This window comes from Plectropomus leopardus, chromosome 20 (genome assembly GCF_008729295.1).
Source record: "Plectropomus leopardus isolate mb chromosome 20, YSFRI_Pleo_2.0, whole genome shotgun sequence".
NCBI classification, from domain to species: Eukaryota; Metazoa; Chordata; class Actinopteri; order Perciformes; family Serranidae; genus Plectropomus; species Plectropomus leopardus.
Window position 1 is genome coordinate 387763 of NC_056482.1, and position 26395 is coordinate 414157.

The 26395-nt window shown below is 38.0% G+C and overlaps 1 protein-coding gene across 2 annotated transcripts in view; it reads left to right on the plus strand.

The window, feature by feature from the left end:
- The first annotated feature begins 518 nt into the window (after positions 1-518).
- syk (spleen tyrosine kinase) overlaps positions 519-26395 on the plus strand; it is a 33204-nt gene continuing 7327 nt past the window's right edge. The window contains exons 1-8 of one of the 2 annotated variants that reach the window (XM_042509358.1): positions 519-804; positions 5696-6147; positions 7766-7926; positions 17949-18087; positions 19541-19672; positions 21162-21224; positions 23650-23731; positions 24673-24832. In XM_042509358.1, the coding sequence (XP_042365292.1) occupies positions 5746-6147; positions 7766-7926; positions 17949-18087; positions 19541-19672; positions 21162-21224; positions 23650-23731; positions 24673-24832 (1139 nt within the window). In that variant the 5' untranslated portion in view covers positions 519-804; positions 5696-5745. The remainder of the gene's footprint in view (positions 805-5695; positions 6148-7765; positions 7927-17948; positions 18088-19540; positions 19673-21161; positions 21225-23649; positions 23732-24672; positions 24833-26395) is intronic. The other variant, XM_042509359.1, reaches the window with a different exon arrangement.

Consider the following 26395-nt stretch of genomic DNA (forward strand, 5'->3'; position numbering starts at 1 on the left):
AATGATGGATGAAAAATAAAAACAAGTTAACACTTACTGACATTTGTCATATTGCAAATTTCCTAAACCAAAAACTTAGACTAATAGACGTTAGCTAATGGAAAACCTACAAAAAACACATTATATGTTATTTTACAAACCAGATTATCTAGACACTGTAGGGCCAAAAATCAAAAGACAAAAAAATTTGAGGTCCAGTAATTAGATGCTTGAAGCTTCCAGCTGCTGTGCAGGGTCTCCCTCAGTACAGTTTTCTTGTTTTTTTTCTCAAGATATTTTTTGTCCATCAACATTGCTGTTTCCAAGGTCAACAAGGTTCTTCCTCATCGAAAAATATATTTAAAAAAATATAATGAAATCCATCTGAGTAATCTTTAGGTTAATTGCGCCGTCATTTGAGTCATCACGTTTGTCACATCATTTCCTGTGAGCAGCAGACGTGGTGGTCAGTGTTAAGATAAAAAAAAAGGGAAGTAAAAGAATTAAATTGTCAAGGAAGTCGTTGAAATGAGGAAGCTTCTGCGCTGCACCACCTCACTGTAAAGCAGTCCACACAGTGGCTGTGTACCAGTCCGCCCAGTGACTGTTCATGTGGTCCAACTGGGAAACGCAGGCGGGATCATCATCAGTGACTGACTGCTTTCATGTGTGTGACAATAACTTATTATTTTTGTCAGGTGCTGGCTCGCTTTAAGATGATCTGTTCACATGTTCAGACCACTGGCAGCTGAAATGCTGAAGAACTGAAAGAACCAAACGACAGGAGGACCAACACTCTGCAAACACTCCACCACATCGCACACAGTAAGTGCCGTTTTTGGGTTTTCTTTTATGTCTGGTTAGAGACTTTTTGGACTTCACCATCACAGTTCCTTGTTTCAAAATGAAGAATAACACTTCCTTTTTTCACTGGGTTTATCTCAAGTCATTTCATTGCTCACTTTGCTGATTCAATTTTGATAAAACAAGAAAAATCTGCCACACGCTCAGAGCAGCTGTTCTTGTTTCAGGAAATTAATGATAAACATATAACATCATAGAATCATTTCACGTGTTAATTGACCTTATACCACTCTTTATTAATTTACCCCAATGAGAGAGACTAAAAGAGTTTTCTTAGAAATCAAATTCATATTTAGGACTTGAATATGTAACATGACGAGGAGGCGCTTTTATTCTTATGAGTAAAAATAGAGTTTGTTCAGGTCTTGAACAGTGGATTTAAGGACATTTCAAGAACTTTAATATTTTCATTTCTGTTACTTAACTCTTTGACACCTTAGCCAACTGGCTTAATTTGTTAAAAAAAAAAGAGAGATTAAAGATGAGAAGATGAGCATCTTAAGCAGAAATGACCCAAAACTTTGTGAGAAGTTGGTAAAAAGAACAAGAACAATTCCTAAAAAAAATCAGCAAATTAGCACAAAACCCCGCCTCAAGGTAAAAAAAAAAAACAAACCCAGTAAACACATGGAAATGACCTGGAAAAAAAGTGCTTGAAAAATAATAATTATTCTGCATAATTTTAAAGATATTATTCTTATTATTATAGATATAGCTTTATGAGCAAGTTCCCCTAGCCTTTTAAAAATATTTTTCTAAACCAACTAATTTTTTTCAATAGGTGAGACGTTCTCTGTAAGTTGCTCATTGCCTTTTTTACTATTTTTTTAAAAGAATTCAAACAATTTGCTCAGGGTTCAAAGGTTAAAATACCTGCCAAAGGCATCCAAATGCAGCACAAGAAAAGTGATGTCGATCCAGATTGTAAAGGGTTAATATTTTGACTTCACTATATTTTAGAGGGAAATACTTTTAAACCCCCTAAAAAAATGTCTACTCTCCACTTGTCACACTTGAGATGTCTGAGTTGTCAGCAGTTCCCTCTGAACTTATCAGATCATCAGTTTCATTTCAATAACAGTTTAAGGCCAAATGGATAAAGGTATAAATATATATGCATTATTTCAGAATAAATAATGAATAAAAACAAGAATTTATGTGTACAGGTGTGTGTAGCACAACCTTGTCTTTGCGTCTTTCCAACCATATTAATCATGTCGGGACTCATGACTCTATTGTGAATGTTTGTGGGCTCATGACTGGCTGTAGATAGAGAAACACCTCTGCAAAATGACAGGAGGTCAGGGGCCAGTCATAGCAGCCCCATACATGTTTTCCATTTCTCGGATTTTAGGACATTTTTTGAAATTGGGACATTTTAAAGATTTTAGGACATTTCTAAAAGTTTAGGAAATTTTAAATTTTAAATTCATTTCTAGAAATTAGGACATTTTAAGGATTTTTGACATTTCTAGGATTTTAGGACATTTTATAGATTTGAGGAAGTTTTTTAGGATTTTAGGATATTCCTTGAATTTGAAGATTTTAGGACATTTTTTGGATTGTAGGGAATTTCTCAAGTTTTAGAACATTCTGAAGATTTTAGGACTTTTCAAGGATTTTAAGACATTTCTAAGATTCTAGGGTTTATGTAGGACCTCTGTCGGGGTGCACCCTTGCACCTTATGTATACTTACAATTTCCAGTGTGAATCACAAAATGGTTAGAGGGCCACCCAGCACCCTATCTGGGACTAGATTTGGCCCACCAGCCCTTGAGTGTCATTGCCAGAGTGCATAAAAAAGCACAAAATTGAGCCTGTTTATAAAACAAATTTTCCTGGGGGAGGATTCCCCTGCAACCCCTTACTGAGGTCAGGTCTAAGCCCCACATGTCCTTAAACCCTTTAAAAAAATGATACTCATTTGGCTTTGGATTAAAACAAGAAACAGTTCAGTATACAGTCCTAAAGAATAACTCATATTACCCACCAACATCTCTCACTGCCCTCCCGTTCAAAGCAGTCTAGAACCCAGTCTGGTCCCTGGGCAAGATACTGATCTCCTAAATTGCGAACGTTTGATGATTATGTGATGAGCAGGTGGCACTTTGTATGATACATCAGTGTGTGAATGTGTGTGTGAATGATGCCTGCACTGTAAGAGCATTCTGAGTGGTCACCAAGACTAGAAAAGCAGTCCATTAAGCACTTTTGTTAGACGGGGCTGAATGATCCTACTATAGAAACAGTATTTTGATGCGATATAATAATTTATCTTTATAGCAGCCATTTAGCTCCAAAAGAGGTACTTTCATATTGGTTTTGAGTACATGTCACTGATTATACAGCTGTAGTTAATTTTAAACCTAAAGATCAGCAGAGAAACACAGTGAGGTCAGGCTGATGAGACACATAAAGGTCTAAAGTATAGCTGCTTTACTTTACTAAACTTTGAATCTTGATCATTATTAAGAAATTTTATAACCAGGAGTAAATGTTAATGTAAATATAAATGTTGGCATTGTACATTTCTGCAAATAAATATGTTACATTTACATGTTGCACAGGTATCATCTCAGCGTATTTGAAGTGATGCAGTATATGCATATATTATATATAACAAATTTTAGGGCATTCTATGTGGTCACCAAGACTAGAAAAAGGACAATGAATGACATGGCAGTTATGCAGATGCCTGCCAGGCGGCAGACCACCAAAACAGTACTGTTGAAACGAAAGGTTTTAATATATCCGCCACATTATGTGGCAAACTATGGTTTCAGAAACATCACTTTTTGCTGGCGATTGTGTTGCATATTTTATTAAAAAAAAGGGCAAACCTGAAGTTTTTGATACAAAAATCTCATCACAAGGTCAGTTTAAGAGCTGTTCATGTAGAGATTGAGTCTTAAAATTATGGATGTTGAAATTAAACATTTTCAGCACTTTGTTGGTCTTGAACAGTTTTTGTTCTTCAGGACCAGAAAACTTTCGAAACATCAAACAAAACAAACAGATGAAGAACTAGGGAAGTAAAATAAATAAATAAATAAATACGTAAATGAAATAAAATGAATAACAATAACAATAACAACAACAATAATAATAATAATAAGATATGCACGACAGGAAAAAGAATACAGGAAAGATTTAAGGACAATTTCACAATTTCACCTTCTAGGTAAAGTGAGATTTGTTTAATTAATAGCAGTGCAGCAGCAGTGCACAACAGAATGATATGTGATTAAGAAATGATACTTGTCTGTATCAATATAATCGAAATATAATATAGTATATAATGTTGTTGGACAGTGTCAACATCACAACATCTTTTTTTCTTTTTTAAACACAGGTGTGTTCCCCTGGGGCACTCTCAGTCACTGGCAAGGTCGCGTTCTCTCTACAGGTCCCCCAAACCCCGGGCCCAGTGAACCCACTCTGCCTGCATCATCTATATTTACGCCCTAATAACCTCAGGGTTCTTAGGAGTCACTTCGTTAAAATATCAGAAAAACTGGAGCAGACTTACTTAATTAGATTTGCTGCAACTTTGACAGGACGGCTGCTTTTTCTGGACAGGCAGACGTTTCTGTACTAAGTCCATTCAAAAAGATTAAAGCCTAGTGGCTCAGTGGATAGAGCAGCGCCACATGTACAGAGGTTATGTCCTTGCCGCAGCAGCTGTGGGTTCAGTTCCGGCCTTGGCCCTTTGCTGCATGTCTCCCCCTTTCACTCTCTCTCTCTCTCTCTCTTCCAAGGCAATAAAAGCCCCAAAACATAATCTTAAAAAAAAAGATTAAAGACATTTACTTCAACTGGAAGCGAAAAAAAATCAGACATTGAGGTTATTTTTTATCTGAAACAACAAAGACCTTGTTGGGCTTAAAAACAAATTAGGAAGGAAGCACAGTTGCTGTTATGTGTCCCAGCACATTTGTAACTGTCAGTACGTGGTGTATTTGCAGACCGCCGTGTGACAGCTAATGTTAGACCCCAAACTGCTCCTGATGTGCAGCCAACACTTCATGCGACTTCTCTGTTTCAGTGTGTGTGTAGAGATGAATGAGTGGCTCTGAAGTGAGTTGTGCTCTCTTTAGAAAAAATATAAAAGAAAAGTGATAAAAGTGCAAAGTGCGGTAGAAATACAGTCCAGTCACCATTTTTTGACTGAGCTTTTTGCAGGCTGGAGCCTTCAGGTTAAAGACTGTGCGCTGTTCTGTAAGTGAGAGAAATATCTGTTTTAGTGGTTCTCGCAAATCAGCTCAAAGTTTAATCTGATATATTTTGAAAGCTGTCTCTGTGGAACATTAGTGATCAGATATTGAGAGTGAAAATGAGATGTAAGTCAGCAGGTCAGCGAGGGACATGAGAATGGAGGTTGTGGTGAGTAATGTGGGCTGTGAGTGGACGGAGGAGCAGAGGGGAGAGAAGGACACAAAGTGGTGACACAACACAACCCAATGTTGAAAGAACAAATAATATTCACCATAAGCTAGTAAACATTAAAAATATTATAAAACTATTTCTGCTCAATGGATAAAAAATAATCCTGCAGATTTACTCAGTGTCACACAAGTTTAATGAAGAAAATATTTAAATCCTAGTTCGATCTAAAATCTTACCTAATATAACAAGTCTGTTTTAATTTCACGTCCGAGTGACTTCAGTCATTTGTTTGCTTTTCTCTTCTGTTTTTTCCTTCTGGTGGACTGAGCTGAACTGCCGGTCGAGTGATTTCTCTCACTGCCAGACTATAAGATGCTGAATCAGACGATGAAAAGAAGACAAAAGTCGACTAGTGCCAACAGTGCAATTAATCCTGATTGTTTCTGGTTTCCTTTTGTTTTTCAGGGCAATTGCATCCTGGTGGCTGAGAGGGGGTCAACTATCCAGAAGCCAACATGGCTGACGAGGTGAATGCATTGCCATTCTTCTATGGAAACATCACCAGGGAGGAGGCAGAGGACTACCTGCAGCAGGGGGGCACAAGTAACGGCCTGTACCTGCTACGGCAAAGCCGAAACTATCTGGGTGGCTTTGCACTGTCTGTGTTGCATTCAGGCCGCTGCTACCACTACACCATTGAAAGAGAACCCAATGACACATATGCTATCGCTGGAGGTAAAAGCCACAGGAGCCCTGTGGATGTGATCGACTACCACTCCCAGGAGACGGACGGCCTTGTGTGTCTGCTAAAGAAACCCTGCAACAGGCCCAAGAACATGCAGCCAAAGGTGGGGCCGTTTGAGGACCTGAAGGAGAAACTGATCCGAGAGTATGTGAAGCAGACATGGAACCTGCAGGTTAGTTTTAACTCTACCCTGGAAGTCAAAGCCAGTTAGGATATCTACAAGACGAAGAGGGGTGTTTACAACATATAATTTGAGTGGCATTTTAAGTATTGTGTTTCTTGACCCTTCTTACTTCTTTTTAGTGAGACCTCTGTGTTTCCAGGTCTCAGTAATCACTTTGGTGAATGCAAATGAGAGATGGCAATACAAAAAATAAAACTGAAGCTGTAATGAACTGTAGTTTTCTCCTAACATTATTTTACAAAATAGTTAAATAGCTGATGATTGAAAAAAATTTACTCTACCGTTCGGATGGTTTAAAAAGAACACTTGTGGACCTTGAGATAATTTACTTTTTCCAAGGTTGACAATGAAACTGTCCAACTCAAGATTTACTAAATGTGCTATCACCTCTAAAGTTTGTGAAGTTGTTAAATATTGCTGCTTTGTTGGTGCTTTAAGCCCTACATCCCAACACAAAAAGCCACCTTTCCCGTCCATATGATATGCTGCTGGACGGACAGAGCTAGCATGATAAGGGGAACGGGCAGCATCACTTCAGGATACAGTTGGACAGAACCTGTTGCGTCTACATGAACACAGCAGGACAGTGTCAGGTTAAAATGCTGCTGGTAACAACATAATATAAGGAGCATGAGGGCATCTATAGAGCAGGCAGGAGGGGCAGTGAATTGGTCTAAGAAACCACAGACTTTAATGCGTGAGTCGCCATACCTTTATAGTTTGAGAAAAAGCAGCTCCAACACATTCTCATCCCAAGTCGTCACAGTGGCCTTTTGTATCTGTATCCCTTTGTTTCTGCTATTGACCTTCTGGGAATGCAGCTTCCGTGTATTGTCAACAAAAGCACATGGCAAACACATGGCAGCCAACTCCAGGACATCTATAAACGCACATGCTGGCACAGATGGTCAGGTTAGGCAAAATAGGCACATGGTAAGAAGAAAAAAGACATCACATTCAGATGGGAAGCAAACACCGGAAATGAAAGTTAATAGTGTTGGATTCATCCACCGCCCTTCCTGCCTGCCCTATAGGGACCTTTATGCTCACTATATGACATCAGTACCGGCAGTGACACCATCCAGCGGTGTATTATGCAGACACGACAGGTTCCATCCGGCTGCATTCTCAACTAATGCCACCCATTCTGTGTATCATGCTGCGTGGCAGGTGCCGTCCAACCGTCCTGTGGCGTATAATAACACTGCGAACGGTTCTGTGCAGCAGCATTCTCAGCTGACCCCATCCAACGACCTTTCATGTGGACATGAAAAGTGTTTTTTTGTTGTGTCAGGACCTTATCCCAAAATCACATCAACAGCGGCAGTATTTAATGTCTTCGGAATGAGAAGGGTCTACCAGCTCCATGTGTAGGTTATGCAGAGGATAACTTGTACCCGTGAATGTGGATTGTGATATGGAGTCATTGTATTTTTACATTTGATTATGTAAAATGAACTGAACACATAACCTCCTTGGCAGGAGTAAAGATGGAAACGGTAACTGTAGAGGTTGCTGTAATAATATGTTGAAAAACAGGTGAGAAAAGGCTTGGCCTTCATATTGTCATTATAAGTGTATGCACATAGCTCGTGTGTATGTGCAGGGAGCAGCTCTGGAGCAGGCCATCATCAGCCAGAGGCCTCAGCTGGAGAAGCTCATCTCCACCACGGCACATGAAAAAATGCCCTGGTTCCATGGATCGATAACCAGAGAGGACTCTGAGCCCAGGCTTCAAAACGGCTCCCGTACAAATGGAAAATTCCTGTAAGTATTTTACAAGTGTTTTTGTATATCTTCTGGCTGTGTTTGTAGTTAATTGTGTGAAATGAATTAATAATAATAATAATAATAATAATAATAATATAATAATAATGATAATACATTTTATTTATAGTGCACTTTTTCAGGTGATGTGGTTGTTGGAAGAGGTTTGAGTGAGGAGTCGGGCAGCAGAGTTTTGGATGTATTGTAGTTTATTCAGAGCTTTGAAGCTGTAACTGAAGAGGATGCTGTTACAGTAATCAAGATGGGAAGTGACAAAGGCGTGAATGAGAGTTTGAGCAGCTGAGAGGGAGAGAGATGGGTGGAGACAGGAGGTGGAAGAATGCAGTTTTGGTAATTTGATTAATGTGGGGTTGAAAGGAGAGGACTGTGTTAATAATAATGAGTTCAGATTTGTCACAGTTCAGTTTAAGAAAATTTGTTTGTATCCAGACTTTGATTTCAGACAGGCAGTCGGTGAGAGTGGTTTGGATTTGAGTGGAGATGGTTTTGGTTGAGATTTAGAGTTGAATGTCATCGGCATAACAGAGGAGGGGACCAAGCACCATCCCTTGAGGGTAGGGCAGGGAAAAAAGTCTTATCACGATAATTTTTTTCATATCAGTCGTTATCGATATATATCACGATATATATCAAATCATTATTTCTGTCAAGCTTAAAGGACCCCTTTGACTCTGAAGTGAGATATGAAGATATCATAATTCACTGACAGTTTCATTTGACCATGGTGTTGGAGTGTAATAAACATATGCTTTATTATTATTTATTAAACTTTCCAGCACTAAATAAAAATTAAAAGCTCAAACAAACTTCAGGTAAATTTAAGCGCATTGTGCTGATAATAGGCCAACCTCTCCTGACTGCAGGACTCTGACCTGAACTTCTTTGAGTCTTTTGTGAAACGTCTGTGCTATTAACCATTTTACTCAGAAAAAAAAGAACTTTTGAGTTGGCCTACTTCTCCCATAGCTGCCAACAGCTTGCCAACATTACGAGTTCAAGAAAGGGTGAAAATAATGTAATGTGCTTGTGGCCCTAGGCCCCCAAAATATTACATCTGCCCCTGGTACTGATAACAAGCTCAGCACGAGCAGCTGGATGAGACACGGAGCGATGCGTCCTGGTGTTTCTAAATAATTCCATCCAAAGTCTGACTGAACCTGAAACTAACAAATAGTCTATAGATGTCTAAAGAAGTCACTTTCCACTGCTGCAAATGTGGCTGTTGCAGTGTGGTGCTGCTGTTGGACCATCAGCTGTTTGATCTGTGATAATTAAACACTGTGGAAGCACATTAGACTCAGTTATCAAACAGTCAGCTGTACTCTAGAGTCAGAGTCATTCACTGCATTTGGTTGGCCGTGCCACTGTCAAACATGGCTGGAATGTGTTCAATCGAAATTCTATCGAGTACGTCTCATATTTCAATTGAGGAAAAGTTATTTGGCAATTGATATCATTAAGTTTTATTGCCCAGCCCTACTTGAGGGACACTGTGGGACAGAGGGGCAATAGAGGAGGCGCAGTTATTGATCTTGATGAAATGTTGTCTGTTAGTGAGATAGGATTTAAACCAGGTGAGGGCGGTGCCATTGATGTTGAGGGAGGATTGGAGACGGGACTGGAGGATAGCTTGGTTGATGGTGTCAGAGGCTGCAGAGAGGTTGAAGAGGATGAGGATGTTAATATGTCCAGAGTCTGAGGAGAGGAGGAGATCATTTGTAACTTTGAAGAGTGCTGTTTCTGTGTTTTTTTTAATGCGGAATCCAGACTGAAATGTTTCATAGAGGTTATTGGAGGAGAGATGTGTTTTCCACTGGGTGGCAACAACACGTTCTAGAGTTTTGGAGATGAAGGGGAGGTTGGAGATAGGCTGGTACTTACTGAAGGAGATGGGGTCGAGACCGGGTTTCTTGAGGATAGGAGTAACACAGGCCAGTTTGAGAGGTTGGGGGACAGAGCCAGTGCTGAAGGAGGTGTTGATGATAATGGTGATGAGGCGGGAGATAACAGGGAGGCAGTTCTTGAGGAGGGTGGATGGGATAGGGTCCAGACAGCATGTAGAGTTATTTGTGCTAGTGATGTATTTGAACAGTTCCAGGGGGGAGACGATATTGTAACTGAGAAAAATTGTAACTATCCTATCCAAGTTTAACCAATCATTTCACTGTGAGAATTTTGCATATTTCTCCGGGGTTCACAATATCCAGAACGAGCTCAAAGAAAACAATATATATTTTCAAATACAGATCTACTATTATGACCAAGTTCACACGTAATTAAACCTCTGGCTCAAAAAACCTACCATCAATTGTTGACACCATTTCCATGCTTTCACCATTTCTGCTGCCCTGAAACTTCATGCAAACACCACACTTTGGCAACTCGAGTATTATCCAAATTTCCCACTTGCAATTACGACTTTGGAGGGCCATTCACATGCTCATGAAGGCAGCATGACCGCGTACTTTCACCCAGGAACCTGGTGTTCACTTCCTATAGGAATGAAGAGCCAAACCATGATGTTTTTTTCCTAAAAGGAACCACTTGCTTGTGTTGCCTAAACCTAAAAACCCAAGCCTTTGTAGCCCACGTCTAACCATGTGCTTTTGTTGACTTTCCAGTGTCGGTTGAATGTGCTGGTTGAATGTCAGCAGCAGATGCAGAAAGATACCAAGAGTATAGTATGTAGATGACTTGAAATGAGAACATGTTCACTTAGTGATACACATACTTATTCTTATTTTTATGGGGTATCATCAAAATTTCCCAAATTCTCACTCGTAATTATGACGTTGGGGGGACGTTCATGTGCTCGTTACAATATTTCTCAAGAGCACATGAAGGCAGCATTTTACACAGACCAGTCCACAGTACATCAACTAGCATTCTGGTAGTTGTAGGTTTTCTACCTATTAAGCAAAACCCAATGCCACAGCTCTTTTTCTCTGTTTTCTCTGGCCATGTAGCACCAACTTTAAAAGTATTTGCATCTTTCTACTTCAGAGACAGACCAGTTTTATGTGAGGGCATTCTTTATGTCACTGAGAGAGGGGGACAGATATACGGGTCTGCATATACTAGCAGTAAGATTATATCAAAACACTTGTTTACAAGCTCTCACACAAATCATGCAGCATAATCCATGTCTTATTTATCCACTTGTATGCTTAGTACTTACCAAACTTAAGACTTTTCACTTAAACCTTACAATTTATAACACCTCCCGCATAATTCCTAACTTAAACTACACCACTTAGGCCTTACTTTACTGTGATTATCGAGCAGGCAAAATATCAAGATTTGTCAGTGAGCTAAAATTAATGCGAGCGCGTGAAATGGGCTGAGGACATGTGTGTTTTAGAGGGAGAGAGAGTGACAGAGATGGGAAGAGAAGGTGGAAGATTGACTACTGCACACAGTGTTTCAACCTGATTTGTCTGAACACTGTTTTGTCGCCTTTTGATTCTGCCATCTTTTAGTTAGCATCCCCCCACCCAGGACTGTGGGTCGACCAGCGCATCACATGACATGAGAGATTTTGTAGCGTGTGACCTCCTGTCGCTGGTCAGTCATGTAGTGTGAAAACCACAACGACTTCAAGATGAAAATTACAACACTGCAGGTTGTGTGGTGTGAACAGTGCAGCCATTTTATGTTTATTTTATCAACTATGACAGGTGTGTAGTGTGAACTGTCTAAGCTTAAACAGTTTCATGCACAGATGAATAGCATGACTGAGCATTTTAGTGGAGTGCATAAGCAGAGTTTCAAATCTACACACTTTACACTACTCTCATGCACAGGTGTTTTAAATAAGATTTTCACAAAACTGGTTTTGTGTTTGGGAAGAACTGAGCATGCAACTGAATAAATTAGACTTGGATCATACTGCAGGAGTTGTACAAGACTTTGTGAAGAAATGTTTTAAGCCTTTGAAACCTGAGCAAACTGTCGAAAAACATGGGCAATGAGCAACGAAAGAAGAAATTACCCCAAATTAGCAAGAAATGAGTAAAAAGAAAATTATTTGGAAAATAATAGAATTTAAAAAAAAAAAAACAACAACAAAGAGATAAACTGAAAAACTGCTGAAAAATTATAATTCTGTAACATAATTTTAAATATGTAGCTATGATAATTATAAATATATATGATTTTGTAAATCAACTAATTACTTGCACATTGTTGAACATTTCTTGGCAAGTTGCTCATTGCCTTTTTCCCACATTTTTGAAAGAAATCACATCAATTTGCTCAGAGTTCAGAGTTAATATTTTTGCTATTGTTAAAAGCTAACCCCTATAACTTCAATCCATTCAGAATTTTCTGTGTTCTTGGGTTCTTTGTTTACCATCCAGGCATGCAGGATGGGATGAATAACTAATATACAAATGATCATCTCTGGGGTCAAAGTATTCCTTTAATGCCACTACAACATTGACAACAACCTTTCTGCTAATTTTTGCTATTGATTAGGATTATAACTTAACAACTGGTAATGTGGGGCCTCTCCAAACTTTACAAATCCTTGTGAGGATTTGATCCAAGGTTGCTTATTAGAAAGACAACAATGGAAGATGTAGCACTGATGTTGTTGTTTTTGAACTTCTTTCAAGTTTTAGTGCCATGCATAAAAAAACAAAGCAGACCCAGCTAGCAGGGAACATTCCCACAACTTTGGCAAACGTTACAATAGTTAGCTGTAATGCAATAATGTTGTGTTTTGATAGTTGAAATAATGTTTTAACGAAAACATTTTTATCTAATAGTCATAGAACGTTTTAAGGATATTAATCATTTCAAATAACGTCCATATTTAAAAGCTGACTAAGACACAATGTTATAGTTATGCTGAAAGGTGACAGATCATAGAATGATGTTTTTATAAAACATTCCCACAGTGTTACATAAAACAAAGGAACAACATTTTAAAAGCAACATTCAGAGCATGGTATTGAGGCCTGAGATTACAGAACTTTTTAAAAAATGAAAATGTAATGTCATGTGATATGTTAACAATTTAAAAAAAAGTTTGTAACATTTTTTTATGTTTAGAGAGAATGTTTCCCTAACTTTAAGAAGAACGCTCTGGGAACTAAAAGAAAACTTGCAGCTGAAAACATTACTAAAACATTGTATTGGTTGCATTGTACAATTCTGAGAATGTTTTTAGAACCAAAAGTCGCAAGTTGGGCGAAAGGCAATACTTGACATTGTTTTGTCACTACCAGCCCAGTTAATTTATCAGCATAGCTGTTATCATCACGTTGTTTTGTTTTGTTCTTGAATTATAATACATTTTGTCAAATTGACACCAATGTAAAGCATAGCTGTTTTGAGCTCATACTGAACTTTTTGTGATCTAATTGTTATTGTAATTGTCTGATGGGATCATCAAGTAAAAAGTTATACAGTACTGTTGTGATTTTGCTGAGGGCGCTGATATCATGATATCTAGACTGAGGCCACAAAATATAACAAAATATCTTATGATCACTGCTAGAATGATTTTTTATAGATTGAAGTCCAGTGGAGACAGTAGAGATAAAACTCTTTCAGTACAGTGTTCCCTCGGTGTTGTCATGCAACTGCTTTGTGACAATGTGAATTATGAGTCAAGTACACAAGCAGACATCCAAGCAGACATAAATAATCACAACAACACAATAGTGCTTTACATTATATTTCATTTAAAATATTGAATGTTTAAAATGTGTCTCTTGCTTTGCTAATTGAACAAAGTGAGTGTTGAAGCTTCAGTTGAGAGGCAGTGGTCTCGGCTGAAGAAACACACGCACACAGACACAAACTCACACACACACACACATACACCCTGTGGTTTCCGCTCTGGCAGTTTGCAAAGGACTTCCTGAAGTAGCCAGACAAGAGGAAGAAAGACAGCAGGGCGAGATGTGACTGTTTTGTCCCTTTTTCTCATGAAGTAAAGAGAAAGAGACTCTTTGTTTCCACTGAAACAGCCTCATGTTATAACGAGAGCCTAAAATTAATTTTTTACAAGAAATTTCCGGATACTGTGTCCATGGCTAGAATATTCTTTAGACTCAAGAATGGCCAAAGACAGACAAAAAAAAAAAACATCAGATCATCGGAAATAAGGCTACTTTTCAAGATGCTGACATATCTCTAATATTTTTGCATTTTCTATGTTTTTTGAATAATGTTAAGATGACAAAAGGAACTAGCTTAGTCATAAATAAACACACAGAGCATCTATTCAAATTCCTGTTTAGTCTCTGTGACTGGGCTTCTCTTTCTTATTGTAATGTCACTTCTTCTTAATGTTTTAAAATGGTTACACCCATTTATCAACTGACAAGATATCCTACTGTTTGATAACAGATAGAGTTTAGTACTGTTTTCTGTGATCATTTTTATTGAATTTTAGAGGTTATAGGAGTACCAACACAAAACAAGGAATAAATTAATATATATACATATATACATTTGTAACTTAAAACACTAAGATATTAACAAACAAAAAATATATGTGCATAAAAAAATAATTGCACGTACGAGTAGAACATGAGCAGAAAAGTTAAATACTATTAAAACTTCCCTGGTGGCGAATATGAAAACCGAAAATTGAATACAATTATTTTAGTAATAACAAATATAGCAAATATATCAGACATGAGGCATGAGACAAATGAAACATTATTTTAACATTAAAATTATTAGGTAACTGAAATGTGCAGCTGAATAAAATAAAAGACACAAAGATGCAGCCATTAAATGAAAGCTGTTGAAAGATTTATAGATAATTCAAAATATCTTATAATTGCCCAGTGCCGAAACAAAAACAAAGGTAAATGAATAAAAAAATTAAAAGGGTGTGAAATTGCTTATGTTTATCTAACTTTTCAAATAAATTTTTGAAGGTCTAATTGCTGTTCAAATTCTCTGCACTGCTGCTGGAGATACTGAACTTCACCTTAGAAAATTATCACAGTTTAACTTTAAAATCTGTATTAACAGCAGTTTTTATGTGCTGCATTGAAATGTATTTAAAGTGTTTAAACCTTCAAACCATGAGCACATTGGTTTGATTTCTTTCAAAAACACAACAAAAAAGTAATAAAAGCTGACAAGAAAAATGACTCTGAAAAGAAAAAGGAAAAAAAATTGGACAATTATTTAATTATTATAAATACATACTTTTCAGATTTTACTAATTGTTTGTTTGTTTTTTGCTCATTTCAGAAAATTTCCTTGTAACTTTTACTCATTTTTAACTATTTCTTCTTTTTTTTTTTTTTTGGCTTGATTGTTTTCAAATATCTGGGGGAATAAAAACAATGACCAACTTGGCAAGAAATGTCCCACAAATTGCAAGAAATTAGTAGATTTGTGAAATTACTTTAGAATAAAAGCTAATAAAAATCTCTGGAGAGCTATATCTATCAATATCATATTTAAACATATTTTTCAAAATTATTATCATTTTTAAACAGATTTTTTATGACATAATCATGTATTATTTTTGTTCCTTTCCATTTCCATTTCTTTATTTATTTTATTGCTAATATTCATTTTCCTTGTAACTATTACCAATTTCTTGCTATCATTTGGGGGTCACTTCTTGTTAAGATGCTAGTTGCCTTCATATGTTCTTCAAAGAAATTTTCTCAGTTTTCAACGGGTTAAATACTTGCATGGAGATGATTTAACGTAATTATTGCAAAAATATACAGATAAGGACAAGATTATTAATTTTTTCACATGACTGCAAGCTCTGACTATGGGATTGTTGGCTGTACTGTGTTTCAGTATAACGTAGCTAGCCACTGTGGTCAGTAGAATCTATAAAATCAACTGCACAGGAGTGATCAGATCTGCTCTCTGTCTGCCAGCCTGCCAGCGGCTTTTTCTACAAGCTGGAGGTGAGAGGCTGTTTTGATGACTTGAACAGTGTATGGGAATTTAAATGTGTAGCATGAGTGACATTTTCAAGACCAACAGAAGCGTTGGAAATACCCGTCAGTCAAATGAGAGCTTTGGGTCAAAAATAGCATCAAAGTGAGTGCGCCTGTTTTCAGAGTAGAGATGGACTGCAGAGTGCCAAAGAAACAAGCTTTGAATCAGCCACATCAGAAATACACACATGCACATTTAGTCTAGCTCCACATTTCGTACGGCACATGTTTGCCGCCTAAAACACCTTTTAAAAAAAGCACATGTAAAATTAATGGCTTCACATTTCAGATATAAAGACAATACAGATATTTTACACATGATTTTTTTTTTTTTTTTTTTTTTTGGAAACCGAATCAGTGTTGACAGTATGTCCCATCTGCATGTGTGATTCATCACATGTGACACTGCACTTCACCTATGATAAAGCACATGTACCTATAGGAATTTATTTTGTGTAATATGTACTTTACATGTCATGTCTTACATTTCATGTGAAATACCATAAAATTACATGCGCCTTAAATGCATCAAATGAAAATTATGGCAATGCGGCAATACAGATTGCGGCAATGCAGATTTCCCCACTGTGGAAAGCATCATCTTATTTTGTCTTGTCTTGTCATGTCGTGGAGTATCAAATCGTATCGTGTCATATCGTAATCATGTCGTCTTGTCTTGTTGTATCTTATCTTATCTTATCTTATCTTATCTTATCTTATCTTATCTTATCTTATCTTGTCTTATCTTGTCTTCTTGCATCACAGCGCATACATCATATCACATGTATCATATCTTGTCCTCTTTTCTTCTCTTCTCTTCTCTTCTCTTCTCTTCTCTTCTCTTCTGCTCTCTTCTTTAATTCATAACAATATTTCAAAGAGCTGTTATTGAAAGCTGTGACTTCACAGATAAAAGAATAAAAAAAGTTTGATAAAGAATAAAGTCTGAAGACACACAGAGGCAGTGGAGTCAGAGTGGGGAGAAGATATGAATAATCTTGGTCCTCAAAGAGAATCTCATTATGTGTCTCCTCTGCAGACTCTTCAGTTCATGTAGAGCTTCTCATGTAACCTCAGTCTCTTTCCTGTATGGCTTATTCTTCATCTTTGGGCCGATGCATTTGTTGTGATGAATGACTACTTTCTCTTCATAATACCCAGCTAACAATTTCTGGTTCTAAAAATGTTCTAAGAATGGTGCATGGTCTCTATAAACATCAAAAAATGTTGAATTATTATTATTATTTTTTTGTTATATCACATTACATTACAATTTCATTAAAAAAGTTCTGTAATCACAGTCTTCTTCTTACTTTGTTCTTATGTAACATTGTGGGAATGTTTTATAAAAGAACATTCTATGATATATCACCTCTCCACAACACCAAAACATCCTCAGGATGTTGCAGTTATAATATTATGTCTTAGTCAGCATATAACCTTAGGGAACATTATTTGATATAATAAACATCCTTAAAATGTTCTTCAAACATCAGATTAAATTGATTTGTTTTTTTTTTAACTTGTAGGTAATGTTAGTCAATGTTGTGGGAAGGTTCCCTGCTAGCTGTGTAGCTTCTTTATTGCATAATTTTGAGGCATTTGTTGCCCTGGATATACTAAACACTGTTTAACACCATCTGTTAGCACACAGTCGCTGTAACTCACTGCATGTGGTAAACATGTTGAAACCTGATGAGACTGTTGCAATGGTGTAGAAAAACTGCAGATCTGACAGGCAGTCATCTTTAATAACCTTTCAGTCTTGGTGATGTGTGCATTACTCAAGATTAGCAGCCAGAAGACATGCCAATTACACAGTGTCCTGTGTTATATTATACAGTTTATGTAAGGGTCAAAGGCAACCAAAATGTACTGAAACATCAATCAGTCAAAGTCAAAATAACTTCCTTAAGGTAAAAAACACACTGTATACACATCACTTAACCAGACAAACCCAATGCAAGTCCAAGTGTATGTGTGGCACCTCACAGAATATCATTCACATCTATGAGGGAAGAGAATAAATGACGTCTTTAATTCTGTTTCTTGTTGTTGTGGGTGCAGGATCCGACAGAGAGATGCGAATGGATCCTACGCTCTGTGTTTGCTCCATGAAGGACAGGTGATGCATTATCGCATTGACAGGGACCGGACCGGCAAGCTGTCCATCCCCGATGGCAAGAAGTTTGACACCCTGTGGCAGGTTAACAATGATTTCATATTTCTGTTTCTGTACCTGTTGTACATGTTGATCTTTAACTTTGACAATTAGCATTAGCTTTATGGTTTCCCAGTAGCTGTCTGATGTGTTGCTCAGTGATCCCTTTAATTCTCGCAGAAATATTATAATAGCCAAAACATTCAAACCACTGACAGGTGAAGTGAATAACATTGATTTTATTGCTACATTGCATTGTAGTACATGTGCACACAGCACTCCCTGATGGCAGTATGCCCTCAGCAGGACAATGCACCATGCCACAACATGAAAACCCCACAGGAATAATCCTAGGAACTTGACAAAGAGCTCAAGACATCAACCTGGTCTTCAAATTCCCCAGAACCCAATCTGATCGAGCATCTGTGGGACATACTGGTACTCCACCTCACAACCCAAAGGATTCAAAGGATACGCCGGCCATTTCCAGGTGCAAAACACCTCAGAGGTCCTTTGTCCAAGCCTCGACAGGTCATGGCCAAGTCTGATCAAAGGAGGCCCCTCCAAGGATCAGCCTCTGGGGTACCTTTGTAACAATGTTTGGGTGGGTTTAGCATGTCTAGTGGTGTCCATCCTTATATTGTAGCAGGATGATCCTAGTTATTCATTTTACCTGTCAGCGGTTTTCGTGTTTTAGCTGATTAGTGCATGTTGTGGTTGTCATAGTTACATAGTTATCCATAGTAGACATTGTCTTGAAATGTGCTGAGCACATTCATGCTCCTATGGCCATGGCCTGAAGAAATCCCAAGGTCAGGAGTCCAAATTGCTCCAGCACATCCCATCACCTCCTGAGAATTCTTTGACTGGCCATAAGATAATCTGTAACCTTTTCTGTTTCTTGATCCATGCTTTCTCCACATAGCCTGAATCATACAGTATATCTTGTGGAGCCATGCCAGCTCTCTTTATTTCAATAAATTTTTAGTCACTGTTTTTTGTACAAATAGTCAATGTAGAGATGACATTAGAATGAACAAAGTCAGCTTTAAAAAAAAAACACCACCTGTAAGCTGTGTGTAAAGTAAGTAAACTCCTCCAGTGGTCATTAGTGTATCCATCCTGTGTGCAGCAGCTATAGACGGACAGACTGCCAGACTTGATGGTGGGCACGGCTTTTAGTTTCTGTACAGGAATGGCACCAAAAGCTTGAGGAGGCTGCACACAGTGTCTGCCCTCAGCTGCTGTTTGTCTACAACTAGTTCCAGTCAGGCCAGCTGTCACCCTCTGAAGTCTTTATGCTAAGATGCAAGATAGATTTTTTTTTTATCAATTTTTATTTTATATTTATTTTTTATTATTTTAAAAAGGCTAAAAACGTCCTGACTCCATATCTGATCTCCATCTGTCTGAACATTTCACTGTCAGAAAAAAATTAATTAATATATAAAATCAAGTTTACAAATTGGACTAAATTGAACTTGTCTCTCTACCACAGCTAGTGGAGCACTACTCATACAAACCAGACGGCCTGCTGCGAGTACTAACAGAGCCCTGCGCCAGACCTGACGGGGCCACGATAGGACAGACGTTCCTTTCACGGGACCATCCTGGATTATCCTCTACCTTGGTAAGATGTGTGTGTGTGTGTGTGTGTGCGTGTGTGTGTGTGTGTGTGTGTGTGTGTGTTTGTGTGTGCGTGTGTGTGCGTGTGTGCGTGTGTGCGTGCGTGTGTGTGCACGTGTGGGGATGGTGACCTCAATGCATTTGTTAACTGTCATGGTCCTTTGCTTACAGTATGTCCAAAAAATACAGGAAGTTTGTCCACTCACTGGTGTGTCTCACCAAAGGAAATGAGGACACTTATTCATTTATTCATCTTTAGATCATTTTATAATCACAAAATTTTGTCTGAAATGGGTTGAACTGATGGTTGTTTTTCTATGTTATCTAACAATAAGATATTTCTAGCTCAATTCTGAATAAGAACATCATAGACTGAAACAAATTCTGTGTTTGCATGTGGACAGCTGATTTAAAGAGTCGGTTCACCAAATCACAAAAAAACATAACTTTTCCACTTCCCTCTGGTGGTATTTATTCATGCAGAAAGTTTTGGTTTTACTTGCAGAGGTTTTAAGATACTTGTCTATGGGATTACTGATGTAACTGCATTCTCTAGAAACAGATATTGGAAGCATTCTAGTTTCAGTTTGTAGGTCAAGTAGTTTTGACCAGTCAAGTCAAGTCAAGTCAATCCAGATTCAGTTATAAAGCCAATGGTAGAAATCTCAGGAAGGAGTGACTGTGTAGGAATACCTTGATCCAGGTGCAGCCGCGATCCATGAAATCTACAGGACAAGAGACCACAAAGGCTCCAGAGAAGAGGCCAAGCTAGTGTTGTGCAGTAATAGGACATGAGGGTTTGCAGATGAAGACAGAGAGGGAAGGAGAGAGAAGCACAGTGTATCATAGGAAGTCCCCCAGCAGACAAGACCTATTTCAGCTGAACTAGGGGCTGGTCCAAGGCAAGCCTGAGCCAGCCCTAACTATAAGCTTTATCAAAAAGGATCCTCACCCTTAAATGTGGAAACTGAATCTGGAAGATTAGTATTGATAATAGTACATGTCCAGTCAGGTTTGAGAAGCAGGTAAACAGTCTGTGTGGAGAGGCAGAACGCATCAGCCCAAATGCATCTTGGAACCCATCAGCTATCTCTGTGGACGACTTAGCTGTTTATTTCCTTTTTAAAATTGTTATCCATATTGATATGCAGATATCTAAAAAACCAGGGCCAAAATCCTGTCTGCATGAATACCCCCAGAGGGAGGTGACAAAATACATTTTTTTTCCATAATTTGGGTGAACCAGTCATTTTTTATTTTTCTCTTCCTCCTGACAGGAGTACTGCACAGTGACACAAATGTGGAGATTCTGTTTGCTGTCTGAACAGTGTCTCTTTAGTTTGCGGTGGAATGATTCAGTCAGATGAGACATAATCTTGACACATCCTTATTAGGAGCTAACCTTTCCCCTGAATCTGACGTGATGATCACATGCATGACCATAACATGACCAGGTTGCCCTCTGATAACATCTCTGACATTTTGGATTTTAGCACAATGCTGCAGGTGGAATTCTCTCCAGACTCAGAACAGTTCCCATCCCTGGCCTGAAAAAGGTGCACTAACACTCCTCACAAAAACCTGCTGAACCCAGTAATGTTAAACCCCTCCCTCCAGAACCCCTCCATGTGTGATTCTGCTTCAGTGTGGATTGCTGCTAACACACCACAGCTTCCCTCACTCTCTGTGCTTTTCTTTATCACGTCCCTCCTCTGTCCCTCTGGCAGATCCCAGATCAGAGATCAGAGCTGACTGCACACACAAACTCTTTCAGTTTATTTTCAGTTTGTGTGACATCAAGTAGTGGGCCTGCTTATGATTATGATCTAACACCATCCAGAGGTTTCTCACTGCTATTACATGCTGAGCACAGCCAGCAGTCCAGAGCTGTGACCTCATCAGGAGCTCCCTCCTTCTGTGTGAGCATGTCATGACCAAACATGTGTTCACATCATGGGTTCACATGTCTGTCTGATTCCAAAGGCTCCTCCACATCTTCTATTGACCAAATCCGGGAGGCACGACACCTGCATCCTTTAAATAAGACCCCAACATCCCCATATACACTGTACACTGCTCAGGAGGTTAATTTTATTTAGTTTGATGAGAAAATTATAAATAAATAATAAATAAAAAAACAAATTATTGAGTTTGTTGTAGTTATGGATGTAATTTTAGTCAAGTCAGTGAAGTCAACTTTTTTTTTTAAAGTACTAGCACAGAGTATATAAAAGAAATAAAATAAATATAGACATACAATAACAGTTAACAATGAGCACTTGTATGTAAATATTTAAAATTTTAGAAATAAAGTATGTATAATATATTGAATATGTAAAGTGTATACAAATATACATGTAAAGAAATACAGTAAAAGACAATTAGCACTAATCTGTGAATATTTAAATTATAATATGGATAATGTGCTGAGTGTGTAAAATTTAAAACTGTCCCTTATGCTACAATGCAATGTATAAAGCTTGTATGTAAGTTCAAAATCTAAAATTGTTCAATGCTACAATGAACAACAGAGATATACAAAAGTAAGAATAACAGTAAGACTATACACAATATATGTCACACATTTAATATAGCCTACATTTAAGAGTTGGATGAATAATGCACATTAAAATAATTGCACAGAAGAATGCCATAGCTGACATATTCCACAAAATATTGCAGTTAAGACAGTGATATGAAGAATTATTGCACCTTAAAAACCTTTTTTGAAGTCCACCAGTTCTCTTAGATTGTGTGGAAGTGTTTCTTTCATGCTGCCTTTTGTCTCTGTTTTCCAGAATTTATACTGCTAAATTGTATAGTTTTTTTCTAGAAACCTTTCGAAGAAAATGCTTTGCTATTAAGGCTGTCAGCATTAATCATGATGTGATTAAATTTCATAGTACAATAATATTTCTGCATATTCAAGCAGTCCTGAAATTGCTCCTATGTACGAGATGAACACAACGGTGCAGCTGACCAGACAGATGTCAGCAGGCAACCGTATCGCCAAAGCTGGTGTTGTATCGAAGTGTGTTCCCCTATCAAACAGTGTTTCCCCTGTTACTGCAAGTCCCCTTCCTCAGTGGTTAGGTTTGGTTGGGGCACAGATGCAATAAAATGTTAACATTTGTTGCTTTGTCCAAGATGAGACACAAACTACAAAAGTACAAAGTTCAGGAGACGTAGGGCTTACTGCGAGCTGTGGGATATTGATGGTCTCAAAGGACACATTGGTTGTGTAGAAGAGGGCATGTCCTGGAGCAGCCGGAGGTTTTGAACAGCCTTGTCAACCTGTTTTGATGTGTGTTACTGAAAGGAGGGGCCCCTGAAATCAAATCTGCCTGACACTTAAGACTTTGTCCACTTTTACCTGTTTGCACTTCATGCCTTGCTTTGTGTTTAGACTTCAGTGTTTCCAGCTTTTGCTGAATTGCACAATAAAATGATCTTTTTATTATTTGTATATTCTCATCTCTTGGATGTGAACATGCTTTGATATGTTGATATGTGTTTAAAGCCGGGGTATGAGACATGTCTTAAAGTCAACAAATCTTTGAAATCAAACTGTTAGAATTTAGTCGGAGGAACAATTGGACAGTAAATTAGTTACTAAACATGTCCCACAGCCCTTCGATAAATGCATATGAATGAAAATGTTGGCCCTGTGCATTTATTATCTTCCTCTCGTCCCTTTGTATGGACACTGTGTATTATAGTGATACTGACTCAGAGACCGCTGATTAATGAAAACTTATTGCTCGAAAGAGTTCTGAAAATGAGAGCTGTTTGGACATCGAGAGAGCAGGTCTATCACTATAATACATCTTCCATAGAAAGAGTGGCCCCCTGCTGCACATGAAAAACATGACTGTTGCCTGAGTACTGATGGATTCACTCATTGCAGATTGTATTCTGCTGGATTTGTTATTGCTCTGTGTTTCCTCTCAAACATTTTCCTCTTTGATAAACTGACAACAGAACCGCGGATCTCGACACAACACCAAGGATAATCTCAATCCCTATGAGACCAGGGTGCCCAACAGTCAAGCAGCCAGCAAAGGTATGTTCTTTCAAATATCCATGTGGAAGCACACTGCGTTCAATAGAACTAGAGTCTGCTAAAAGTGCTAACTCGCTGCTCCATAGAGTGGTGAGGGGATGACGCATCTTTGTAGGTCAACCAGGAAGTTAGCATGGCACTGGTTCCCTCGTCAAAAACTTTATGGGATTTTTGCATGGGATTTTCAATTATCGCCAAAAAATAAGCTCTGTGACGAACACAAGTTCATGATACTTGCATGTTTTGTTCAGCATGATAGTCTTCACAGATGAACACCACATCTGTGTGTATTGAAGCGTAAATGAAATCTCCGGAAGTAGAAAGCTATTGTTAGGCTATAAATGAACTACACTGTGATCGCACGACATCGGCACCCCGAATCCTTTAACTTCTGATTTGATTGAGCGCTTAATTTCTACTAAACTCTCTGCTGTTAGTGTGACCTGATGTAGCTAATGATTATGGCTATGTCATGCTAGTCTCACTAGTAGTTTCTGCGTTCGGTGTGATGACGTCTAACTTGTTAGCAACTACCTTTTTTAAAGACGCATAAAAAACGTAAGTTTAAAAATTGGGTTTATACGGACTAACATATCTAAATATCAGTAGCCTGTGTTATCCACAGACCCTATTTAAGGCATTTTACCCAAAACTCTTTCAAAAAACCCTGAAATTTTAAGACAAAGTAACTGGAAGTGCAAAAAATCTAACAGACTTCTGCATGTTTGAACTCATTACTTCACCACGCTATTAGCGGCTCTGCACACTCTTTAAGTGTCTGTAATCACAGTTATTTCTGTAGAAATGTACAGATACAGACTCTTCTCCTTAAAAGCCTTCCTTTAAAGCAGGCCTGTCCAAAGTCCAGCCTGGGGGCAAACTGTGGCCCTAACATGTCCATCACTCATTCTTCTAATGTGAGCTTGTCATGTCTTCATCAGAGGCCATGCCGATGGACACAGAGGTGTATGAGAGTCCGTACGCAGACCCAGACGAACTGAGAAGCTCCACAGTGGATCGCAGCCAGCTCTACCTGGAGGATGGAGAACTGGGCTCTGGGAACTTTGGGACAGTCATGAAGGGAATCTACAAGATGAGAAAGTAAGCTAACCACATTAGACCTAATAACATTAATAATAATAATAATAATAATAATGGATAGGACTTGTGTTGCACTTTTTTAAGTACTCAAAGACGCTTTACATGAAATGCAAAAATAAAAGAAATACAAATACAAAATAAAGAATACAAAATACTGAGAGATGTGTACATGAACAGAACAGATACAAACACAAAGAACATAATACAAATACAAAATTCAGAGAATATGAGTGTTCATATTTAGGGAGGCAGTGGAGACAGGTATTGTAGGCTTTTTTGAAAAGGTGGGTTTTGAGATAATTTTTTTTAATGAATAGAGTGAGTCTGAGTTGTAGATGTTTAGTAGTAGTAGTTTAGTTTAGTGTTTAGTAGTTCCAGAAGGTTTGGGCAGCAATGACAAAGGCTCTGTCGTACATACAAATAACACAACACCTGTATTATAATCAGTCAGTATCTACGTCACTGAAACTGCATTAAAGGAAAATATGATCCAGTTTAAGATGAAACTGATAAACTCTCCCAAGATCCTGCAATAAAATATCCCAGTTCCAGTTATCCAGAGACTCCACTCAGTTCTGTCTCAAAACGGCATGTATCATAGCCTCACTGGATACAAAAAGTTGTCCAGTGGCATCCAGGAGCCCTTTGTCTTTGGCTGGATTTAAACAAGTAACGGGAGCAGGATGTCTATTATCACCCTTTTATTTACCTTTTGAGTTGAACCTCTTGCAGCTTCCAGCAGACAAAACGTAAAAACCATCAATATCACTCCCAGTGACCAGCTGATGAAGTATTCATCAACTACAACCTTAAAGGACTTGTTCACATTTTTCAGTCCATCTTAAATGAAGCAACATTGAAACAGTTTTTCTTGTTCTAATCATTCTTCTTGTTAATACTGAACTTTAAAAGATCCCTTTCTAACATGCTTTTTTAGCCTCCTTTTATGCTGCGGGTCAAAGTGACAGGATATACAGGGAAAATATTTTTAAATATGTTTTGGAGCATGACACACACACACACACACACACACACACACACACACACCCTCTCGTTCAGGTTTTCTGTTGTAAAAATTGTAAGCGTTGCTGAAAAGTAGTTTCAAGATGTAAATTTGAATTTAAAGGGTCAATTTGACACCTAACACAAGACATGTATTGTTGAATCAATCATGTCCCCATAACAGAATCTATTTCAAAAAATGCTGAAAAAAAGATTATGTTGAAACACATGTGGTGAATGTCTTTTTATACTAGTGTACAGAAAAATTAGTTTGATTGTTTTTTTTAATGGAAAATTAGTGAATTCTTATCAGTAAACCATGATCTGCAAGAGGTGAGAAACTTTATAACACTAATAATTAATAAAATTGATTGAAAATTGAACTAAAGATAATGTTTATGGAGAAAGTATCTATTACTTTCAGATGGTTAAACATACACAGAGTCAATCTGATCCAAGAGCATTTTTGCTGTTCCTTAAAGTTGAACAGAACAGGAGGGTTAATGTAAGTAATAGGGGAACAAATCCAAAGTCCTCATTCTGTGCAAACATACATTCAAA